This window comes from Pseudopipra pipra, chromosome W, assembly GCF_036250125.1.
Source record: "Pseudopipra pipra isolate bDixPip1 chromosome W, bDixPip1.hap1, whole genome shotgun sequence".
NCBI lineage: Eukaryota > Metazoa > Chordata > Aves > Passeriformes > Pipridae > Pseudopipra > Pseudopipra pipra.
The window spans coordinates 12,994,204-13,015,733 of record NC_087580.1 but is presented as its reverse complement, the minus strand read 5'-3'; the positions used below and the strand labels follow the sequence as shown (position 1 = coordinate 13,015,733).

Below are 21,530 nucleotides of genomic sequence, written 5' to 3'. Positions count from 1 at the left end.
TGCTGGGACTTGAGGGAAGTTTTAACTTTATGGCTGCCCTGCAGCTGCTCATGAGGGTTGGGGGGGGGGTTCAGGAGAACCTCTGTGGTTGAGTCCCAATAACCTTTTCAGCAGAGGAAGCTGTTCCTCTGGGGATATGAAGTCATGTGAAGTATTCTTCTAGAATTGCTTTTTGTGGCTTTGACATCTTACATGGAAGAGCACTGGTGTGGTGATACACATCATCTTTGCCAAAATACTGATTAATCCCAAGAGAGAATCTGATATCAGGTAATAGCTTTTGGGGGTGTGACCTCAGCTCTTGCTGTAGAAGGAGATAGACTGTGCTGGTGGTTGGAGCCAGCAGTGCCAGTCTTGGGGTGAAGGAGCTGTGGCCCTTTGATTCAGGGTGTGTTCTGTGTGCCAGAGTGTTACAATCTGCTTAAATATTGCAGAAAGAACTTTCAGATTCAAATATTCCCTTGAGCAAAATTAAAACTCATACAAGTTATCTGTTGATACCAAACCTGTTTTTATTAATTGCTAAGAGATGCAAAGGGAAAGAGGAAAAAATAAGAAAAGGTTGGGAAAATGCTAAGATTACTTTTAGAAGCAGAGAAAAATACCACCAAAAAAATACCTTTCCGTCGAGCTGGTCTGTGGGGTGGGGTGGGAGAGAGAAGCAGTTTTCTGCCTTTTTTTTTCTGTCTCTGCGCTTTCTGTGTTATCTCTTTAGCTGCGGGGGGGTCTCTTACAGCTTTAGTTCTCTGGAATGCAGCCAGGATGTGGCTTTGCTGCTCACACCAGACCGTGTCCCAGGCTGTGCAGAGGTCTTGGTCCAGCTGCACCTCTCGGCCCTCAGAAATTTGGTCAGGGTGGAGAACTCACGCGGGTGGCACGGGGGGGTCTCAGTCCAAGACAGCAGAGGTCCGGTCTCCGGACGGGCAGGCAGCATAGGGTGGCAGAAGAGGTGAGCGTGAGGTGGGGGAGAGACTCAGCTGCTATAGCCAATTCTCTTTCCCGCTCCTCTTTCCCTACTTTTCCCAAATTTCTCCTCAACTTTTGTAGTTTTCAAAGGAGGTTGTGTGTGGTTTCTTGACACATAGCCCTATTCAGATGTTGAAAGAGATATGATAACCATGAACAATAGCAGGATCGTTTGGCAGGAAAACTCCAGTGGGAAAATTCTGGTGAGAACTTGTGGTGGAAAACTGACACAGAATTTTTGGTAGGAAGTTTTTTGACAGGCAGAAACAATGGCGAAACATAATTTTTGGCATTTGTATGTTATCCGTCTGTTACAGACAGCCCGTGTCAGTGACAGGCATAAGAGAAGGTTGTGTGGAGACCTGCAGCACCTTCCAGTACCTGGAGGGGCCTGCAGGGAAGCCGGAGAGGGACTCTTTGTTTGTTCACAGCCCTCACACAGCCCCACGGGGCCCGCCTCCCTTCCACCTTCCATCTGTTGCCTGGCAACCGGAACGCGGTGACAGCGACTGTCCTGTTGGTGCTGGCGTCACAACACCCTCAGTTCCCTGTTCCCTTTCACCCTACTCTGTTCCCTGCGGCCTGAGCTCCTTCAGGCAGCGACATTTATTGCTTCACCAAGCCAATCCTTTGAGAGATTGGCTCTCAAAAAGTCGGTCTTGCAGTTCGTTGAAAGGCAAAGACTGACCAGGCTCTTCACCAACTGAGCCCTTGCAGAGAATTGTCTTTGAAGATCACTCGTGTCCTTTATTGGAAGGTAAAGCTGCGATGTCCTTGATGATGTTGACACCCTGCCGTGATAGACCAGGGTTTCCTGAGACATGTCAGGAATTGTTCCCCAGCCCTGGCCATATTTCTTCATTGCTTCCCTAGGTGGCCTCAGCTGCTGTGTCCTGGCACAGCTGGCTCCTCTGCCCAGGCTCAGGCCATTCATGCTCTGAACACAAAGCTGAGGGGCCAGAGCTGTCTGTGCCCTGAGCCTGGAGCAGAGGGGGAATTAAGATCCTTCCTTAACTTGTGGGCTGGGTAAGGGGCTGTCTGAGGTGGGGAAGATGGAGATCTCTCCCCACGGGACCGTGGTGGTCGTCTGGAGCTGTGCTTTATCCTGTCCCTGCAGAGAGCTGGGACTGATATCTGAGTTCTGCTCCTTCCCCTGAGTCTGGCAGGCAGAACCCTGTAGGCTTTATGGAAGTGGAACCATGGGGCTATGGAAGAGCATCACGCCAGGGCTAGAGGGCAGGGGAAGCTGCTAGCCTGGATGGGGGCGTGGAGAGTGGAAACCCTCTGTAAACAGCAGTGTGGACATGATGGACAGGCTTCCTTTGAAGTCAAATGAAACTTGTTGATGGAGAGGTTTAGGAACGCATGCAAACGATCGGTGTGATCAGGCAAAATGTCCAATTTATTACTTAAATAAGTTAACTTTTATACAGTTTAGTTTGTTTGGGGCACATGCTCACAACAAGGTGATTGGATAGCTCAGTCTGTGCACGCATCTCATGTCTCCAGTTCATTGGACCTGATGTTCTGTCCATGCAATCTGAAATCATACTTGGCATGTAAAGGCCTTCCTAATTAGGGGCTTTCCGAAATCTGCAGGTATACCTTTATCTCTAGTTTCTCAAGGCTTTCTGTCATGGTTTGAGAGCTCCAAAAATCCAATTCCCTAGTCCAAGCCCCTTCCCACATCTCAATCCAGTGTAAGATGGTTTTCCAGACAACCACACGAGACTCAAAATGGGGAAAAGGGAATATATTACAATGACTGTACAAATAAATACTACAATACATTATATACAATCTTAGCTATCTCTACCATGACATAAATATTTACAATGGATCAAATCTCTTCTCCTCTCCAAATAAAAGTCCAGGAGAGAAGAAGGAAAGATCCTTCTTCAGAGCAGCAGTCTCCAAGGCAGCAGGTGCTCTTCTTCTATGCAGCATCTGTATCTGGATTGTTGTAGCTGGATCTCACTGCCAGTACACACGAGGGGGGTATCCAAGCCCCTCTCGCCCTTTGACTCCAAGCGAAGGTCTCACCCGTGGGCTGCCAGCAGGGACAAAACTCGCTTTACCACGGGTATATCATGGGGTGTAAGAGCCCCATGAAGGTCCTTTCCTCAGGGCATTCACCCCTGAGTCAGAACATCTTGGGCAGCTTTCAGTCGGAAGCCTTCGCCTCAAGAGTTCCAACAGAGCTCCTGTGCTCTGTCTCAGGCTGCCAACTTGGCAGCAGTGGGGAGGGGGTCTCAAGGTCACCCCCTCTGCATTCCTTCTCCATCCCGGTCCAGCTTTCCAGGACGCTTTGAGCTTTTCAGCTCCTCTCTGCAGTGCAGTAGCAGTCCAAGGCTCTTTCAAGTAAGAGCCCATCATCTTCCTCCTTTCTCGGAGGGGTCTCCAAGGAGTTTGGGGGTTTTATTCAGTTCTTACCCCAACTCTGTCTCTCTGCTGCTGGCTCTCTCTCTGCTCTCTCTCTCTCGAACAACTGTGTATCTTCCTGGTTGCATGCTGTTTGCTGCTTCTTCTTATCTCTTCTGGCTCTCTGCCAGGATGCCTGAGCTTCTTCGGTCAGTGCAGTTCTGCCACTGCTGCTGCTGCTCTCAGCAAAGAAACTTCCCCCAGATCTTAGCCAGAGACACGTAGTCCAGTTTAACACTGTTCCAAGTCCCTGCAGCCCCAGCTGGGGGCTGGGGGTCCAAAGCTCCCCCCCCGGGGGGGGGGTTCCTCCCCTCTGCTCGTGGCCTCACAACATGGCCACTTCTTTAACTAACAAACTACAACTACCTTCTCTTTCGTTCTGGTTGTGATATGTTTATATTTTGCAGAAGCGCTCATTGGGTAAAACCTCAAAACTTCAAGGGTCACCACCCCCTGGGGTTTTACCATTTTATAACTGCAGGGGGAAAAACTGTTTCCCCCCATCACAACTGTCCATCCCCTGCTTTTGCAAAACATTAACATATCACAACAATTGAAAAACTCTAATCAACATGCAATAAACTAAAATATAATCAAAATCTCTCTACTACACATCAATATAACATCATCACAAACTTAACTATACTCTTAGTACTTAACTAACATTACTATAGCCTTACTTTCACTACAATGGTACAGTCTGTGTTTTGTCTGTGTTTTTGTTCTGTTACAACAAGCATCATGGCTCTTATCTCTTTTGGTCTCGATGGATCGCAACCATCCTCTGCTACCAAAAATGTCATGGTTTGAGAACTCCAGAAATCCAATTCCCTAGTCCAAACGCCCTCCACATCTCAACCCAATGTGAGATGGTTTTTTCCAGACACCACACCAGACTCAAAATGGGGAAAAGGGAATATATTACAATGACTGTACAAATAAATACTACAATACATTATATACAATCTTAGCTATCTCTACCATGACATAAGTATTGACAATGGATCAAATCTCTTCTCCTCTCCAAATAAAAGTCCAGGAGGGAAGAAGGAAAGATCCTTCTTCAGAGCAGCAGTCTCCAAGGCAGCAGGTGCTCTTCTTCTATGCAGCATCTGTATCGGGTACGGCGGATTGAGGGGGATTGGGGGAGACCTCCAGGCCTTAAGCTGCTTGCCCCATTACCTGCGAGGTGAATGCCCTTCCTCCCACCCCTGCACGTGGCCCGGTGACCCCGCAAGGAGCACACGCAGACCACCTGGGAGGGACGGACGAAAGAGGAAGTTTATTGTGGGGTTGGGGTTTATAAAAAGGCTTTTAGGAAGGTCAACGGGGGCCAATCACGAGTTCAGGGTCACACAGAAAAAACCATCAGGTAAGGGGTCAACAGCCAATAGGAAGGGGTTAACAAGGGACCAATGAGAAACAGCTCAGGACACCTTCCCAGGACACCTTGTATGGGAGACAATAGCTTCACAGGGGGTGTCTGGGAGAGGGAGACAGTGACACTGCAGAAAATACACAAACATGTTGAAACATGTTTAAACTACAGTAAAAACTTCTGTTTCCATAAGGTTAGAGCTGTTTTCCTCACCAGCCCATCTCTGACAGGACTTTTTCCATACTGCGTATGGCAAATCCATTGCCACAGCTCCTCGTTTTTTGTTTTCTAAAGCTGGATATGCTTTTAATGATTGAGAGGTTCTGGCACAACTGAGCAAGCATGGAAAGACACACATAAAGAGAAACACTACGGAAAGTCCTAGTACGATAACTACAATAATTTTCTTAATAGTGGAAGAGAGGCCTTTGAAGGGCAGCCAGTTGAAAAAATCATCAAAGGTCAGAGGATCAACTTACTTGATTTCATGAACTAAGGACTTAAGCTGATTAATCTGGGAGTGGATAGATTGGGAATGATCAGAGAAGTTGAGGCAGCAGAGGCCTTCAAACTCCTGACACCCATGGCCATTTACTAGAAGGAGAAAATCTATTGCAGCACGATTTTGTAACAAGGCCTTCTTATTGGTTTGGGTATCTTGAAATAGATCATCAAGGGCAGCACTGGTGGCATCAGCTTCTTTTGCAAGCCAACATCCCATTCTGGTAAGGAGCATTAAGGCTTTTGTGGAGCTGACAACTGGAAGCAGACCACTTAGAATGTTTGCGGTGTCAGACCAAAAAAGCACGTTAGAATTGCATTCTGCTGTGAATTCACTCAAGGACTGCAATTTTGCTAAGGGATGTTCTTCAACTGGAGGTGGGGGTGCTGCAGTCACAGGGACCTGCACTGCCTTAGGTGGAGAAGGTGGTTTTGGTTGTGATGGATAGAAGTTAAGAGGTGGGTGTAAACCTTGGAATTGCCTGCGCACTCTATGACGTGGGAAGGGTGAGGTTGTTTGGAGGTTACTGTTTCTTTTTGCACGATTTTTGGGAGGCTTTACAGGTAAAGATTTCATAAGGGTAGCTGGATTGTACAGTCCTAATTTTCCAAATGTGCAGGGGCCTCCAGCAGCTAATCTAGGAATCATATTCCAGATTCTAAGTCCACAAATTAAAAAGACTCCTTTTGGAAGAATAACTGAATCAGGGGTAGCATGTATCTGGAAAGGAACCTCTTCCTTGCACCAGAAACTGAAATTGGAATAAGGTCCATAAGAGGTGACATTAATTAATTCAGGAGGGGCAACATATTTGTTGTGAATGAAGTAAAACCAGAGAGGAGATATGATACTCCCCAAGATTTCTAATTCCTCAGGTCTCTGCCACTGATAGCTAAATGTCTGTCTGTCATGTGAAGTTTTTGCTGGTCTTGTGAGACAGTCCAAGAATGGATTCTTGAACTGATTGTGGTCATCACACCAGGGGATATATTGATTTCTAAAATCACCCCATTCTCTGGGTGTCCAGGGGATTCCTACCAGACAGGTCTTAAAAGGGTGAGAGGGATCTAAGGTAGAGAGACAGATAGAGTCAGTATTTAGTGATTGTGCCAGGTTTAGCCAAACATTTTGACCAGGGAGCATTACCCAATTTGGAATTGTTGGAGGAGGTGTGGCAAGGGCTCCTGACGTTAAGTCTTTCTGATTTGCTGGTGTTATGCTGCACACAAAACCAGGATTATCCCGAAAGTGATGCTGATGGGGGATCGCTTCCTGTAGCTGGTGCTGAATCTGCTGGTGCTGGATCTGCTGCTGGTTGAGCTGGGAGGGAAACTTCTTGGTAGATCCTTACTAGTCTGGACGGTATCCATCTTGGACCTGCTCCTGTGGAGACACAAGCATGTCCTCTCCCCCAAACAATTAGAGGGACTGGACCAAGCCATTCTCCTGTCAGGATATCCTTGTATTTTACCTTAGCTTCCCCCGTTTTTAATTTTCCAGCTCCAAAATGATGTCCAACAGGTGAAACATCCTCATGCAGCCTATTTAAAAAATTGAGCACATACAATGCCTTGTTTAAACGTTCTGATGGAGAGAGACCCACAGTTGTTTTTTCTTGTTTTTTCAGCATATCTTTTAAGGATTTGTGAGTTCTCTCTACTATCGCTTGGCCCTGTGGAGAGTGAGGAATGCCAGTGGTGTGAACTATTCCCCACATATTGAAAAATTCTTTAAGGGAAGCAGAAATGTATGCCGGGGCATTATCTGTTTTAATTTGTTTTGGAATGCCCATTATGGCAAATGCTGAGAAAAAATGTCTTTTAACATCTTTAGCTTTTTCTCCTGTATGTGCAGTGGCAACAATGAGTCCTGAGCAAGTGTCCACTGATACATGTACATATTTCAACCTGCCAAATCGTGGTACATGTGTCACATCTGATTGCCAGAGATCGAAGGGGCTAAGGCCCCTTGGATTAACTCCTTCAGATCTCACTGGAGTTACCAACTGACAGTCTGGACATGCAGACACAATGGCTTTGGCTTGAGAGGTAGATAACTGAAACATTTTTTTCAATGATGTAGAATTTTGGTGGAAAAAGTTATGAGAAATTTTTGCTTTTTCAAAATTGTTAGGTGTAGGTACTGTGTTAACTGGGAAAGCTGAATTTGCTGCTTTATCTGCCACAGCCTTCCCTTCTGTAAGTGGGCCTGGGAGGCATGTATGTGATCGAATGTGAGTGATATAGAAAGGATGTTTCTTCTGTTGGATTAATAGTAACAATGTTTTAAACAGGGTAAACAACTTTTGATTGTTCAGATCTTTTAAATAACTATTTTCTATGCAACTTACAACTCCTACAACATAGGCAGAATCTGATACCAAATTCAGAGTCTGTGGAAAAAGTTGGAACGCTCTTACCACGGCTGAGAGTTCAGCAATCTGAGATGAACCTTCAACTTGATGAACATCTGTTTTCCATTCTCCTTTTTCAAACCAGGCTACCACTGCATTACTGGACCTCCCTGAGCCGTCTGTGAAGGCTGTCACAGCTTTCTTCAAAGGGCTAGTAGAAAAGTTATTTCTCAGTCTGGGTTGAGAGATGGAAAGAAACTGCAGAAAAGGAATTGCTGGTAGATGGGTTATCAGTTTGCCTGTAAAATCTGACATAACCAGTTGAAAATCAAACAGATGTAAATCATGATAACACAGTTGAGATTTGGACAGTGGAACATAAAGAAAATCTGGGTCTTTCCCTGACAGTTCTAACATTCAGAGTTTGCCTTTGTGACAGACTTTTGCAAGCATTTCAGGCACAGTAACAATTGTCTTTGAAAACTGGTGACTGAGAAATACCCATTCCCACAAAAGAAATTTTTTGGGTTTTGAGTCTAATTGTCCTATTACAGCAAAAGGCTGTTTTGGTCCACGAAAGATTAGCAATGCAGTAGGTAATCCTTCTACTCTCCTGTTTACCTGTTGTTCTGAAATATTTTGGTTGATCACTTCAATAATATTTTCTGCTTCTGGTGTCAAGTGACGAGGAGAAGTTAGTTCTGCTTCTCCCTTAAGGAGCTGAAACAAAGGAGCTAAAAAATCTGTTGAGAAACCAAAAAAGGATCGTATCCAATTGAGATTTCCCAAAAGAGACTGCAGATCGTTTAGTGGTTTTATTTTGGTGGGCAGGGTTACTGCTTGAGGCCTAAATGTTCTCTCTTCAATTATCAGACCAAGGTACTTCCACGGGGAAATTCTTTGTTCTTTTTCTGGGGCTATTTCTAACCCATGATTACTCAGGGTTTTTTTCACGGACTTATGTACCAATGTCAATTTGTCAGTATTAGGGGCACTGATCAATAGGTCGTCCATGTAATGAAAAATGATAGCTTCAGGAAACTGAGATCAAACTGGTTCAATTATATTGGACACCACAGACTGACAGATTGTGGGACTGTTTTTCATCCCTTGTGGCAACGTGAGCCAACTGAGACGTTTGGAGGGTTCAGCTGCATTAAGAGCTGGAACAGAAAATGCAAATTTGTGTGTATCATTAGATGGAGGTAGATATTAAAAAAACAGTCTTTAATGTCTAAAATAACAAGTGGCCAGTCTGCTGGGAGCATGGCAGGGGAGGGTAGCCCAGCTTGGAGGGCTCCCATGGGCTCTATGATATTATTGGCTTCTCGTAAATCATGTAATAACCTCCATCTCCCAGATGATTTTTTGATTGTGAAAATAGGAAAATTCCATGGAGTGGTTGTGGGGACTAATCTGCTTTTGTCCAATTGTTCTTTTACCAAATTATGAATTTGCCGCAATTTCTCTCCCCTGAGGGGCCACTGGTTTATCCACACTGGTGTGTTTGATGTCCATGTGAGAGGTGGTGCCTGCGGCTCTCCAGTGGCCACAATCACAAATTTGGAATGGATAAGATAATTCCCCACTGTGTTATTACATCTCTGCCCCACAAGGTTAGTGGAATGTCCAATATAAAAGGCTTAGATGAAGCTACCTTACCCTGTGGGCCTTGGACCAGAAGTGGCAAAATGCTCTGGAGAGGAGTTTTGGATCCTCCTACTCCTTGGATGTTGACAACTGGCCTTGTTGTACCCCAGGTGCTGGGCCAATCTTTGGCAGAGATTATGGAAATGTCCACACCCGTGTCCAGTAAGCCAGACACAGATTTCTGTTGGCCTGAATTAGGAGAGAGAAGAGTACATTCTATTATAGGTCTGTCAAGAGGAACCTTTTGAGCCCAATTTATGCAAATTCCCTGTTCATCCTGGGTTTCTTCCTCTATGGGTATGACCTGTGCTATTTGATCTTCTGGATTAATCACTGGGGGTACAAAGTTAGGTTTAATTACAACAGACACAACTTTAGGATCTTGGAGACTCATAACCATAGGTAACACAGTAATGCCTAATGCAGTTGCAGAATCTGTTGCTGTGATAACACATTTCCCTTTAAAATCTGAAACCTGAGAAGAAGCAGAAGCCAATAACACAGTGTGATACTCTGTTTTTTCTAAGGTTTGAGGTTTTGAAGTTGCTAGCTCCAATTAAAGGTACCTGTTTGGGGTTTTTGTTGGGAACTGTTTGAGAGGGGTAGATTAGATTGCTTAAAGCAGCTTTTTATGTCCACGTGCTGCTCTAAGCGCTCACCAAGCCGTTTCCCGAATTCTGTGTTCTGGGAGGAGGCCTGGGTGAGAGTGGGTTTCCATCTCTGTCAAATAGAGATCGACAGTCTAGAGCCCAGTGTAGCCCTCTTTTACATCTGGGGCAAAGGCCTGGACGAATGGTTTTTTGAGAATTGGGGTTTTGAAATGGTGGGCAGTTAGCTTTTATATGACCTGGACATTTGCAATTATGGCATATTATTTTGGAGGGGTCTAGGGCTGCTGCTAAGGCTTGGGTCATTTTTTCTGCCATCTGCTGAGGTGCTTCCGCAATTTGGTTGCCTAATTGTATATTAGCTTCAGCTAATTGGTTAGACATTGACACCTGAGCGTGGACCAGGCTATCTGCTAATTTGTCATTAGGGCTAATATCTTTACAAGCCTTTTCCATATCCATGGGGGTAGGGTCATGAAGTTTTCTGAGTATCTGCTGACACTGTGCATTTGAATTGGAGATAGCTAGCTTCAGGAATAGGGCATCTTGTGCTTCTTTCACATTGATTTGTTTTTCTATAGATTCTTTTAATCGTTCTGCAAAGTCAATAAAAGATTCATCAGGCTTTTGAGTTACATTATTGAAAGGTGGAGTTGTTTGAGAGGCATCAGCTACTGATTGTAGTGCCTGTAATGCCATATTTCTGGTAGCAATTAAGTCTTGTTTTGGAATTTTGGCCTGATCTGCATTTGCAGCATATGGACCCTCACCAAAAAGCATTTGTATGGTAGTTTCTATAGGTCTACGTGTAGTGGTACTAGTTTCATGAGCATCCTTTCTAATTAAAGCTTTCCATTCATCTAAAAACAATGTTATTTGCACCTTATTTAGCAAGGATCTCATTATATCTTTTAAATAATTTGGAGTTAGTACAAAGGCTGAGAATAAAGACGACAAAATTCCCATTGCGTAGGCTGAGTTCAACCCATAAGTTGGTACCCGCTTTTTTTGCATCCTTGAGAAGGGGTATGGCTAAGGGGTCCCATACCGGGGCTGAACCTGGATTATAAAACACTGGATATGCCTGCAATAAATTTAAACCATTAACATGACTAGGAACGTTATTTATATCATTACAATTATTGGTCTGGTTGGTTCCTGTGGAAGAAAGAAAAGGGTTAAAAGGAGAAGCAGAATTGTTAAAATTATTTGACATATTTGAAAATGGATTATTGGGAGAAAACTTGTTAAATGTTGTTAAGGATTGTGAATGGTTTGTAGCTGGAAAACTGTTTGGTGAGCCTGGTGCTGCTGAGTCAGTCACAGCTAGATCCACGCTGTGAGAGGCGGGGGAAATCCTGTCCGTTAGGGGAGTGAGTCTGTGATGCTCGGTGGTGAAGGTGTTCTGAAGCTGTGGGTGTCCTTGCATGTCGCGGCACGATGTAGGAAGAAGCGGGGGGAGCTGGAGCTGCAGGGCAGAGGTTGTCCCGTCCCCGGGCAGGGAGGGGGTCCCGATGACGTCATCCTGTCCCGCTCGGCATCCCTAGGGAAGGCAGGAGGTCTCGCTGTCGGTCCGGTGTGGTTGGAAGCTGGGAATTCCCCGCCTCCTTTGTTTGACCATGCTGGATGGCGGCCGGGGGCTGCGGCTGTGAAGCTGCCTGGGGAAGCTGCAGTTGGTGATCTCCCGCTGAGAGCTGCCGGGCAGGAGGGGCTGGGGCTGAAGCCACACAAACGCCTGCTGGATTTTTCTCGGCACAGCTCTGCCCCGAAGAGTGCCTGTGGCAGCTATTCCGTGTCAGGGGCGGTGGAATAAAGTTTTGTGTCACTGGGGGTGTGCTTGGAGCGGTGCTGCTAGTGGGTTGAAGAGAGTCTGGGCTCAGGAACGGCGAGATGGGATCGCCTGCTCTCGGAGGGAGAGGGGGTGGGAGGCGGGGAGGGGTCCCGCCGGTGTTGGCTGCGGGCGGCTCCTCCTCTCCTCGCCCCACCGGCAGCCGCGACGGAGGAGCCCGGGACGGGGCAGGGGCCGCCTCGGTGCTGAAGCCCGGGATGGGGGTTGCCGCCCCGGGTCCGACCTGTAGAAGATATTGCAGAAACCTGGTTGGTAGAGAGAGGACACATTAAAGATTCTATACCGCTGGTCTCACGCTAAAGCAAGAAAACTATTAGAAGGTCACTGATTAGTGTGTTTGTGAAACTGCTTTGTCTAAGAAGCTGCAAGGCTGCATTGTCTGCTGTGAAGCTGTATTGTTTAAGAAACTGCATACGTGATAGAAAAATTAGAGCAACAGGATGGGAAAGGTAGAGAAAGTAGCAAATAGTAAATAAAGTAACTATAGCCATGAGAAAGAGGCAGCATTTGCGCAAATAGAACTTAGGTAATTAGGAGCCAATGATGAGCTTGTATTTGGAATATTAATGAGCCTAATTATTAACCTTTATAAGCATGGAGCTTACAGCAATAAAGTTGGATTAGTCATGATCAATACTGTGATCGTGTGATACTTTCCCGTCGTCCGCAACAAATGGTGACCCCGACGTGATAATTTAAAGAAACGGGGGAATCCACGGTTGGGATGGCATAGTGTCGGAGCCTTAGCAGCGAAGGCTGCTCAAAAAGTCAAATTGAGGAGTGACTTGGACCTGGAACTGGTCAAAAAGTTGGCAGAATTTGCGACTTCGGACCCGGATCAAAAAGTGGGCAACTGCAACTTCGGATCCTTAAAGCGTCACTTGGGACGAGTTCCACCGTACGTGCTGCCGGACCCTGGAGGCTGCAAGAGCGCGCTAAAAATAGGTAAAAAATGGAAAGGGAAGCAGCATATAGTTTATTTTCTGAATTTTTGCAGAAAAAGGGTATTAAAGATATAGATTTAAAAAAGGAATTACCAGGATTACTTGCTTTTGGGTATGCAAAAGGGTGTTTTATCAACCCGCATACCGTGCATTCTTTAGAAGAGTGGCGAAAGTTTGGAGATAAAATATGTGAGGCCATTCTAGAAGAGGATAAAGTTGCAAAAAAGCTGGGAAAGTTTTGGAAAGTTGTGAATGATACATTGTTACAACATGAGGCAGAGAAACCAGCTGCTGAGCAAGCTCGAGGTATGCAGGAACACAACCGAGATTGGTTCTCTATTTCCCCTACCCCCCCTGCATTTCAATCAGTTATGCTCCCAGCACAGCCGTCTGCCCCCCCTCCTAATGAAAATACGGCTCCCCCTTCTGCAACCCCTCCTGACCCTCCTGCCCCTGCAGAACCTTTAAGCAATAACGCTGATCCATTGCTGGAGCCACCAGCACCCCCTCCTCCTGCTTTAGATGCTGTGATGCCTGTCCCTGGGGCAAGCACTGACCCGGCGGGGGCCATAGCCAAGGAGAGGAGAGATACATGGGCAGCGATTGCTAAACATTGCCTGTCAGAAGAATTGCAGAGGGCAGAGGGCATGGCATTTCCAGTTATTTATAATCAAATGCCAGGGGGAGGGCTAAATGCCACTATAACTCCATTAGATTGGAAACTTTTGGCACAACTGCGGAGCACTGTAAGTGAATTTGGTTTGCATGGAGAACCTGTTAAACAAATGTTAGATTATTTCTGGGCCACTCAACTTTTACTACCCTCAGATCTCCGTTCCATTTCGAGAATGATACTTACAGAACATCAGCAGCTTTTGTTTAATGCTTATTGGCAAGCATATGTTAATGAAAGTGTTGCTGTGATCAGGCAACCAGGGGATCCTTTACACGGCGTTACAGCAGACGAACTAATGGGAACAGGTCCATATTCACGAACCGAAGCACAAGTACACATTGGGGCAGATAAAATTAGAGAGGCCATGGACCTTGTAAGGAAAGCATTAAATAGAGTCAAGGAGCCAGGGGGAGTGCCATTATATATGAGCTTAAAACAGGGAAGGAATGAATCTTTTGGTGAATATGTTGACAAGTTAACAGCTGCTATCACAAAAGCTGGGGTCCCAGATTATGTGAAGGGAACCATGCTAAAGCAGTGTGTTTTGCAAAATGCTAACTCAATGGTTAAACAAGTAATAAATACATTGGGTCCTTATTGGACTATAGAAGAATTATTAGACAAAGTATTGCAAATACCAACAGGAGAGAATGCATTTTTAGTCAATGCTATTCAGGATTTTACTAAAGGGCTTAAAGAACAGACTCAGGACTTAGTTAAGGAGCTTAAAGAACAGGCTCAAAATTCCCAAATTCAAGTGTTAGCAGCTCTTGCACCCCTCCAGGGAAAGGCTAATAACTCCACAGATGGAAAAACTCGATCAAAGTGTTATCGATGCGGAGCTACTGGACACTTCAGAAGGGAGTGCCGAGCAACAGGAATTTGGTGCCAGCAGTGTCAGAACTCCACCCACAACACTTCTGTTTGTCGGAGCCGTTCGGGAAACTCACGGCAGAGCGCGAGATACAGCAGTGGCCGCGCTCAGACACAAATCGTCGCTGCAGCACAGATAACCCCAGCCAGCAACTTTTCACCGAACAATCCATTCCACGGACAGGAGAACAACTGCAACCTGCTACAACCACAGCCTCAGCCAATGCTTTCGGATTACAACCTGCCACAGCTGGCAGCCTCGGATTGGATTTGGCAACAGCAGTAGAAGTTACTTTGTTATCCACCCAACCTCAAAAGATTCCCACCGGGATTTATGGACCTTTAATAATAAACAAACAAGTGTTTGGTGCATTGCTGATAGGAAGATCATCAGCTAGTCTTGCTGGATTATTTGTGCTGCCTGGATTAATTGATGCTGACTACACTGGACAGATAATGGTTATGGCATATACTATTTTTCCACCTTTAAAGATTCCTAAAGGACAACGTATTGCTCAATTAATACCCCTGCCACAGTTAGCAAAACCTTTAACCAACGACCGACAACTGATGCAACGTGGAGATCGTGGATTTGGTTCTACAAGGGGACTTACCTTACTGACACTGGATTTAAGTGAGAGGCCAAAACATAAAGTTACAATTATATGGAAAGATCAAACAAAAACACTGGATGCTTTACTAGATTCAGGAGCTGATTCCAGTATAATAGCTCCTCATTGTTGGCCTAGACACTGGCCTCTGCAACCTGCTACTACAACTGTGACTGGCATTGGGGGTGCCTCAATTGCTATGCGGACTCCTACTGTGAACATCGAGGTGGAAGGTCGTGTGGCCAGTGCTGTCCTGTCTGTTGTGCAGCTTCCACCAACAGTACAATGCTTAATCGGGAGAGATGTTTTGACACAAATTGGGATGAAACTCTCCAATGATTACCCTTTGGGGGAATAGCCATTGCTTGGTCTTTCCCAATTCCTATTACTTGGATTGTTGATACTCCAGTATGGGTTAAGCAATGGCCTTTAAAACGGGAAAGCTTGGAAGCTGCTCATGAATTAGTACAAGAACAAATTGATCAAGGACACTTAAAACTTTCTACTAGTCCCTGGAATACACCTATATTTGTAATAAAGAAAAAGTCTGGAAAATATCGATTATTGCATGATCTAAGAGCAGTTAACTCACAAATGGAAGCCATGGGGGCTTTACAGCCTGGACTACCAAATCCTGCAATGCTTCCCATGGATTGGTCCTTACTGATTGTAGACTTAAAAGATTGTTTCTTTACAATTCAATTGCACCCTCGGGATACTAAACGTTTTGCTTTTACATTACCTGCTATTAACAGAGAAAGACCTGACCAACGATTTGAATAGACAGTATTACCACAAGGGATGAGGAACAGTCCAACTTTGTGTCAACTATATGTGGATACTGCCTTACAAGCCTTGCGAAGAAGATGGCCTGACTGCATAGTCTATCACTATATGGATGATATATTGTTTTGCCAGCCTGAGGAGTTTGTACCCGAACAAATACAAATAATTCGCAGACATTTGGAACAATATAAGTTAATAATAGCAGATGAGAAAATTCAAACGACAGAACCATGGAGATATTTGGGGTGGACTATCTCTCGACATGCTGTTATCCCACAGAAATTGGTATTTCAATCAAAATTGCGCACTGTGAATGATGCACAAAAACTTCTTGGGGATTTACAGTGGTTACGCCCTGTTGTGGGAATCCCTGCTGACCTTTTAGCTGAATTGCGACCCCTATTAAAAGGAACAGACCCAACAACCAAAATTACTGTCACAAAGCACCAACAACTCATACTCCAACAAATTTTAGATTGTGTCACTCAGGGCCGTGTTCGGAGAAGACAATGGGAATTACCTTTAGAACTTACCTTTTGGGCTGACAAACGATACATTTTGGGTGCTATTACACAATCACAAACAGAAACGGGGGAGGATATAGGAGTTTTAGAATGGTTATCAACTAGCATACAACAGCCTAAAACACTTTTACAAAAAATTGAAATGTTGGCAGCCCTGATAAAAAAGGGTCGAGAGCGTGTGTTACAAATTGATGCTCAAGAGCCTGCACGTATACGATTACCAATGCAGAAAAATGATCTTGATTGGTACCTATGTAGTAATGAGGGTCTTCAAGAAGCATTATTAGGACTGAGCCTGGTTCTTGTCCAAAGAACAGCTTGTTGGGCAAGAAATCAAATGAATAGAACTTCGAAAATTCTGGGAGAATTGGCTCATGACTCTGATGAAATAAGGCATGCTGTTTTACAAAACAGAGCAGCCATAGATTTTCTATTGCTGGCTCAGGGGCATGGATGTGAAGAATTTGAAGGCATGTGTTGTATGAATCTCTCTGATCACTCTCAGTCCATCTACCAGAAACTCAGAGAAATGCAAAGTCACCTGAATGACTTTGAAGTCCAAAAAGATCCCATTAGGGGATGGCTAGCAAAATTAGGTTTAGGACCATGGCTTGCGGAGATCACTAAACAAGCAATTTCGCTTTTACTAATACTGCTGGCTGCTTTATGCGTTGTTCCTTGTGCTTTTAAATGCATTCAAAACATGCTAACAAAGGCAATGAGTGACGTGTTTTTAACATTGTCTAAACAGAGCGGGGGAAGTGTAGAAGATATTGCAGAAACCTGGTTGGTAGAGAGAGGACACATTAAAGATTCTATACCACTGGTCTCACGCTAAAGCAAGAAAACTATTAGAAGGTCACTGATCAGTGTGTTTGTGAAACTGCTTTGTCTAAGAAACTGCAAGGCTGCATTGTCTGCTGTGAAGCTGTATTGTTTAAGAAACTGCATACGTGATAGAAAAATTAGAGCAACAGGATGGGAAAGGTAGAGAAAGTAGCAAATAGTAAATAAAGTAACTATAGCCATGAGAAAGAGGCAGCATTTGCGCAAATAGAACTTAGGTAATTAGGAGCCAATGATGAGCTTGTATTTGGAATATTAATGAGCCTAATTATTAACCTTTATAAGCATGGAGCTTACAGCAATAAAGTTGGATTAGTCATGATCAATACTGTGATCGTGTGATACTTTCCCGTCGTCCGCAACAGATCCCTGTCAGGGGCACGAGGCACGGTCTGTGTGCTCATCCTTGCCTGGCTTTGATGCTGCCCCTATACCTGGTGCCTGCACCCCAGAAGCGTGACGATGCACAGGCCATTTCAAGAGTGTTTCACACAATTTAAATTCAAAAGTGCCTGGAAAAACAACAATACACCAGGCACAAGGGTTCTTTCCCCTTCTTTCTTGGGGTGCCTTCCCTGCAGAGGATAGAGAAAGGCTTTGGAAAAGATGTTTGCAAAAGAGTTTTGCTTATCTCTTTTAGAAAAGTCGTCAGACTACTGTGGGTTAGCTCAAAAGTCTGAGGGAAAGAAATCAAAAGCATCAGTTCCCAAGGGGAATGTGAAAGATAACAAATGACCCTTCCCTGAGGTGTGCAATTGAATTTGGAGTGAAAGGGCCAAAGAGGCAAACAGAAATCCCAGACCATCCATCAGCCTGGCCTTCCAGAGCTCCCATGGAGACAAGAACTTAACTTCAAATGTTATTAAAAAAATAAAAAGAAGAGTGACATTAAAAACAGAAATATGCCAACAGCTACAATGACAACATTTTTAGGTAGACTTTTTCCAGCACTGTGGATGCAATGGAATCTCAGGAAAACGCAATTCCTGCTGTAAGTTCCCCTCTGACTCACACATATTGGCAGGTCAAATCACAAAATCTCACTACTATTAGAGATTAATGAAAGGTTTACAAAACCATCTAGAGAATACTTGCTTGTTTGTCTACCTGTCGAGCTCAAAGCACTTGAAAAAGCACCATAAAGTTCATTTCCTAAGGGGTGGAGCTGAGATGTGGAGGGGACACAGGTTGCCCCAAGTCACCTTCGGGCTGGCAGCAGCAGCTCTGGTGGCTCTGGACACCAGGGCACCCACCAGGCTGGCAAAGCAGCTCCTCCAAGGCTCATTTGCCTGTTATCTGCTCACACTCACACATCTGTGCTCCCTCAAGCCCATGTGTCTGCCCGGTCTCTGCCCGGGACTGCCCTGCATTGTGCCACTGGGACAGTGTGTCTGCAAGTGTGTCCAGGAGAGCACAAGGCCCTGGAGATCCCCTCCCGACATCTCAGTCTGTACAGGCAGCACACAGGGATGCTCACTTGGGAGCAGGGAGCACATACCACTCTCCTGACTTGCCACAAAGCAGCGGTCCAAAGTGGAACTGCTTTGTGCTCATGACATATTCCTTGGAGATGATGTCCTCCTTCTCCTTGCTCTTCCTCCAGCGAGGAAACACCAGCCTGGGCAGAGACAATGGGGAATGAGGAGCTCTGAGATGCTGCAAGCAGGAAATCTAGTCAGAAAGCCATCACCCTTCTCGGTGGCTGAGGTACCAGTTCAGCCTCCCAGCTCCCAGCAGAGGAAGGGATGCTGGGTGACTCAGGCAGCACCATCTGCCCCAGCCAGAAGGTCACAAGGGGCAGCCCTGGCTCCCAGGTCGGGGGTGCAGTGTGGGATGCTCCTGTGGCCCAGCCTTACCGTGGGTTCTGGCTGATGCTGGGGTACAGGGCAGTGGCACTGCAGGGCAACTGGTACAGGCGCTTTGAGCCCAGGATCTCAAAGTTCATCAGCTGGTCAAACTGCCCTGGCACTGTGGGGCTGAAGCGGATCTTCAGTTCCACCTCGCCGTGGGCAGGAACGATCCACCGGAACCTTCTCAGCCTGGCAGTTAAAAGGGAAGCTTCAGACATTGCTAAGGGGCAAACGAGACAAGGAGGAGGGGTGTGCACTCACCATCCCATGGAGGCACTGGCAGAGGGTCGCTGCGGAGCTGAGGACGATGGACCTTGTTTGGCAAGATGAGCGTGAAGCACAGGGATCACCTCCTCCCCTGCAGCTCACCTGGCAGGTCTCTCGAGGGTTGAGTCACTCTGCAGTTGGCTTTTCATTGGCTCAGGTGAACTTCGGGGTGTTTCTGGGGAGTGATCACGGAGACTTTTCGGGCTCTGGGGGGAGTTTGGCTTTTCCTTGCTAGACTTGTGTCTGCTCGTGGCTTTCCCCTCATTCAAGTGGTCCTGTGCCTCTGCCTCTGGGGCCTTGGCATAAGGGGAGAGAGAAAAGGGAGAGAGAGGTGAGACCTGCCCTGAGACACCCCCCTCCTGGAAAGCAGAATGGGGGATTTGTTAGCCAACAGGAGAGAGAATAAATAATCACCAGTGCCCATGGACTTGGTCTTCCTTATTGGCCTTTGTCTTGCCTCGGACACCCCTCCTTACCCAGGACTCTCTCCCCACCAAGGACCCTTGGGTTGATGGGTTTAAGCCATTTTTTTCCTGTTGTCTTACAGAACTGCTCTGTGTCTCCAGCAGAGCCGTCTCTTTTCTCTCATCCCTGGTGGAAAGGATGCCTGCAGACATGGGGCCCCATCACATCTTCACTGCCCCTCTATGGTGACCCTTTTCCATCCAACCTGTCCCCTGCCCTGGCACCCTCACTGAAGGCACAAAAGGAATACCCACCACATCATCTTCTGCAGCAGCACCCTCAGGTTCAACAAGGATGAAGTGTCTGAGGTCTTGTGATGCTGTGGGGACTCTGTCCTCCTCTGGGTAGGGGACCACAGAGAAAAGAGAGCCAGGGGGAATGGGAGGTCCCAGTCCCAGAGAGTGCAGGATCTAAAACCAAAGAGAAAAGCCTGTTTATACTCCTGTCACCTTCATCCTCACACTCCTTCCGTAAAGGCCCTGAGGTTTTGGCAGTGGAGTTTTTGATTTATACAGAGTACAAATGCTTTTTTATTCACAGTGGGTCAGCAGGCTCCAGAGCAGAGGCAGGACCTACAGTGGGACCAAGAGAGAAAGCTCTCCCAAGTGACTCAGCTGAAGAGAACAATGCCTGGGAGCTGCCCTGCCCTGGGACCATTTTTAATGATTTCCAGACTGAGAAACTCTCTGAACAGATGGGATGCTTGGACACAGAGCACTCCCACTTTCCACACATCTGAGGGAGGCTGAGAACCTCCCCATCCACAGAGATACTGCGGAGCTATTGTGGAACATCATCAGTGGCCTCAACAATGCTCTGTGTTCTTATCACCTGGGGGGCACACTGTTCCAGGGCCCCAGACCACGGCAAGTTCAGCATCTGAGCCTTGCAGGCTTTTACCTGCTTTGGTGGTGTCAGCTTCTTGCTCTTCAGGATCCTCCTAAACACCTTTTCACGACGCGTGACGTGGAAGTCCAAGCAGGGCACTCCGGCATCCTGGCTTCTGACTGAGCCTTCTGCAACTTCCCCTTCCTGCTGAAGACTCTTGTGGCTGCCATGTTTTTCCAGAGGCTTCTTCTCTGGCTTCTCCGGAGACTTACTGCTCTTCTTCTCATCTTTGTGTTTAGGGGAAGACTGGGACTTGTCTGGCACTTGGTTCATGATACCCTGAACCCTGTCCCAGGATGACAGAATATGTCTGATCCTGTTCTGCCCATGGATCCAGCTTGGCCAGGTCCCTCTGCAGAGCCCTCCTGCCTTCCAGCACATCAACACCCCCCCAGCTTGGTGTCAGCTGCACATTTGCTGATGGAATGCCTGGTTCTGCAGGAGCTGCAGATGCTCAAGGGGCAGCAGGACCAAGTCAGGGGCCTGGGGGGCCCTGGGGGGCTTTGGGGTGCAGGAGGGTCCTGGGGGAACTGGGGAGGGGCTTTGGGGATTGGGGGAACAAACCAGGACAGACCAGTACAGACCAGGACAGACCAGTAGCTCCTCACTGCTCCCCAGATCTCTCCTGGAGCTGGGCCATGTTGTCATAGGACACCTGAGGACCCCCAGTGCCCTCCCAGTACAGCCCAGTGCCCCCAGTACAGCCCACTGTGTTCCTGTCCCAGGGTGCCGGGCGATCCCTCTTGGGGGGGTTGGAAGGGATTTGAGGGGGGAGCTGGGGGAGATTTGGGGGGATCTTGGGGTGTTGGATGGGAATTTTGGGGTTTTGGGGGGCTTTGGGTGCATTTGGGGGAGTTAAAAGGTCTTGAGGGCATTGGGGGGTCAAATGGATCTGTAGGGGGAGAGGATTAAATGGAAAAGGGGGGTTGGGGGACATTTGAGGGGGTTAAATGGGCCTGGGGGGGGGAGAGGATGGGCAGTACCACCAGTAGGTGAGTCCTGAGACCCCCCTGGTGTCCCCAAGACCCTCTTTGTGTCCCCAGTTCCCTCCTTAACACCCCAAGACCCCCCCG

At 46.6% G+C, this 21,530-nt stretch overlaps 2 protein-coding genes and 1 long non-coding RNA gene across 3 annotated transcripts in view; all 3 read right to left on the bottom strand.

Moving 5' to 3' along the window:
• The window catches only part of LOC135404849 (hydrocephalus-inducing protein-like), a 102,782-nt gene extending 81,985 nt beyond the window's left edge, over positions 1 to 20,797 (bottom strand). The window contains exon 1 of the mRNA XM_064639582.1: positions 20,722 to 20,797. Coding sequence (XP_064495652.1) covers positions 20,722 to 20,730 — 9 coding nt within the window. The 5' untranslated portion in view covers positions 20,731 to 20,797. The remainder of the gene's footprint in view (positions 1 to 20,721) is intronic.
• LOC135406197 (uncharacterized) lies at positions 6,657 to 9,346 on the bottom strand. The gene is made up of 3 exons (XR_010426215.1): positions 9,283 to 9,346; positions 7,687 to 7,831; positions 6,657 to 6,808 (listed from the first exon to the last, which is right to left on the bottom strand). It is a non-coding gene; the product is annotated as an uncharacterized LOC135406197 (long non-coding RNA).
• On the bottom strand, positions 17,992 to 19,960 carry LOC135406104 (hydrocephalus-inducing protein homolog). Its single transcript, XM_064640656.1, has 4 exons — positions 19,824 to 19,960; positions 19,207 to 19,400; positions 18,844 to 19,026; positions 17,992 to 18,605 (listed from the first exon to the last, which is right to left on the bottom strand). Exons 2-4 carry the CDS (start codon positions 19,251 to 19,253, stop codon positions 18,461 to 18,463), a joined length of 375 nt encoding a protein of 124 aa, XP_064496726.1. The 5' UTR covers positions 19,254 to 19,400; positions 19,824 to 19,960; the 3' UTR covers positions 17,992 to 18,460.
• Positions 20,798 to 21,530: the final 733 nt, after the last annotated feature.

Bases quoted from the DNA above. Each gene is read 5' to 3' on its own strand.
- LOC135406104 (XM_064640656.1), bottom strand. From the start codon at position 19,253: ATGAAAAGCCAACTGCAGAGTGACTCAACCCTCGAGAGACCTGCCAG. The intron at 19,027-19,206 runs GTGAGCTGCAGG...TTTAACTGCCAG, and splicing joins ACCCTCGAGAGACCTGCCAG to GCTGAGAAGGTTCCGGTGGA. The intron at 18,606-18,843 runs GTAAGGCTGGGC...GTCTCTGCCCAG, and splicing joins AGCATCAGCCAGAACCCACG to GCTGGTGTTTCCTCGCTGGA.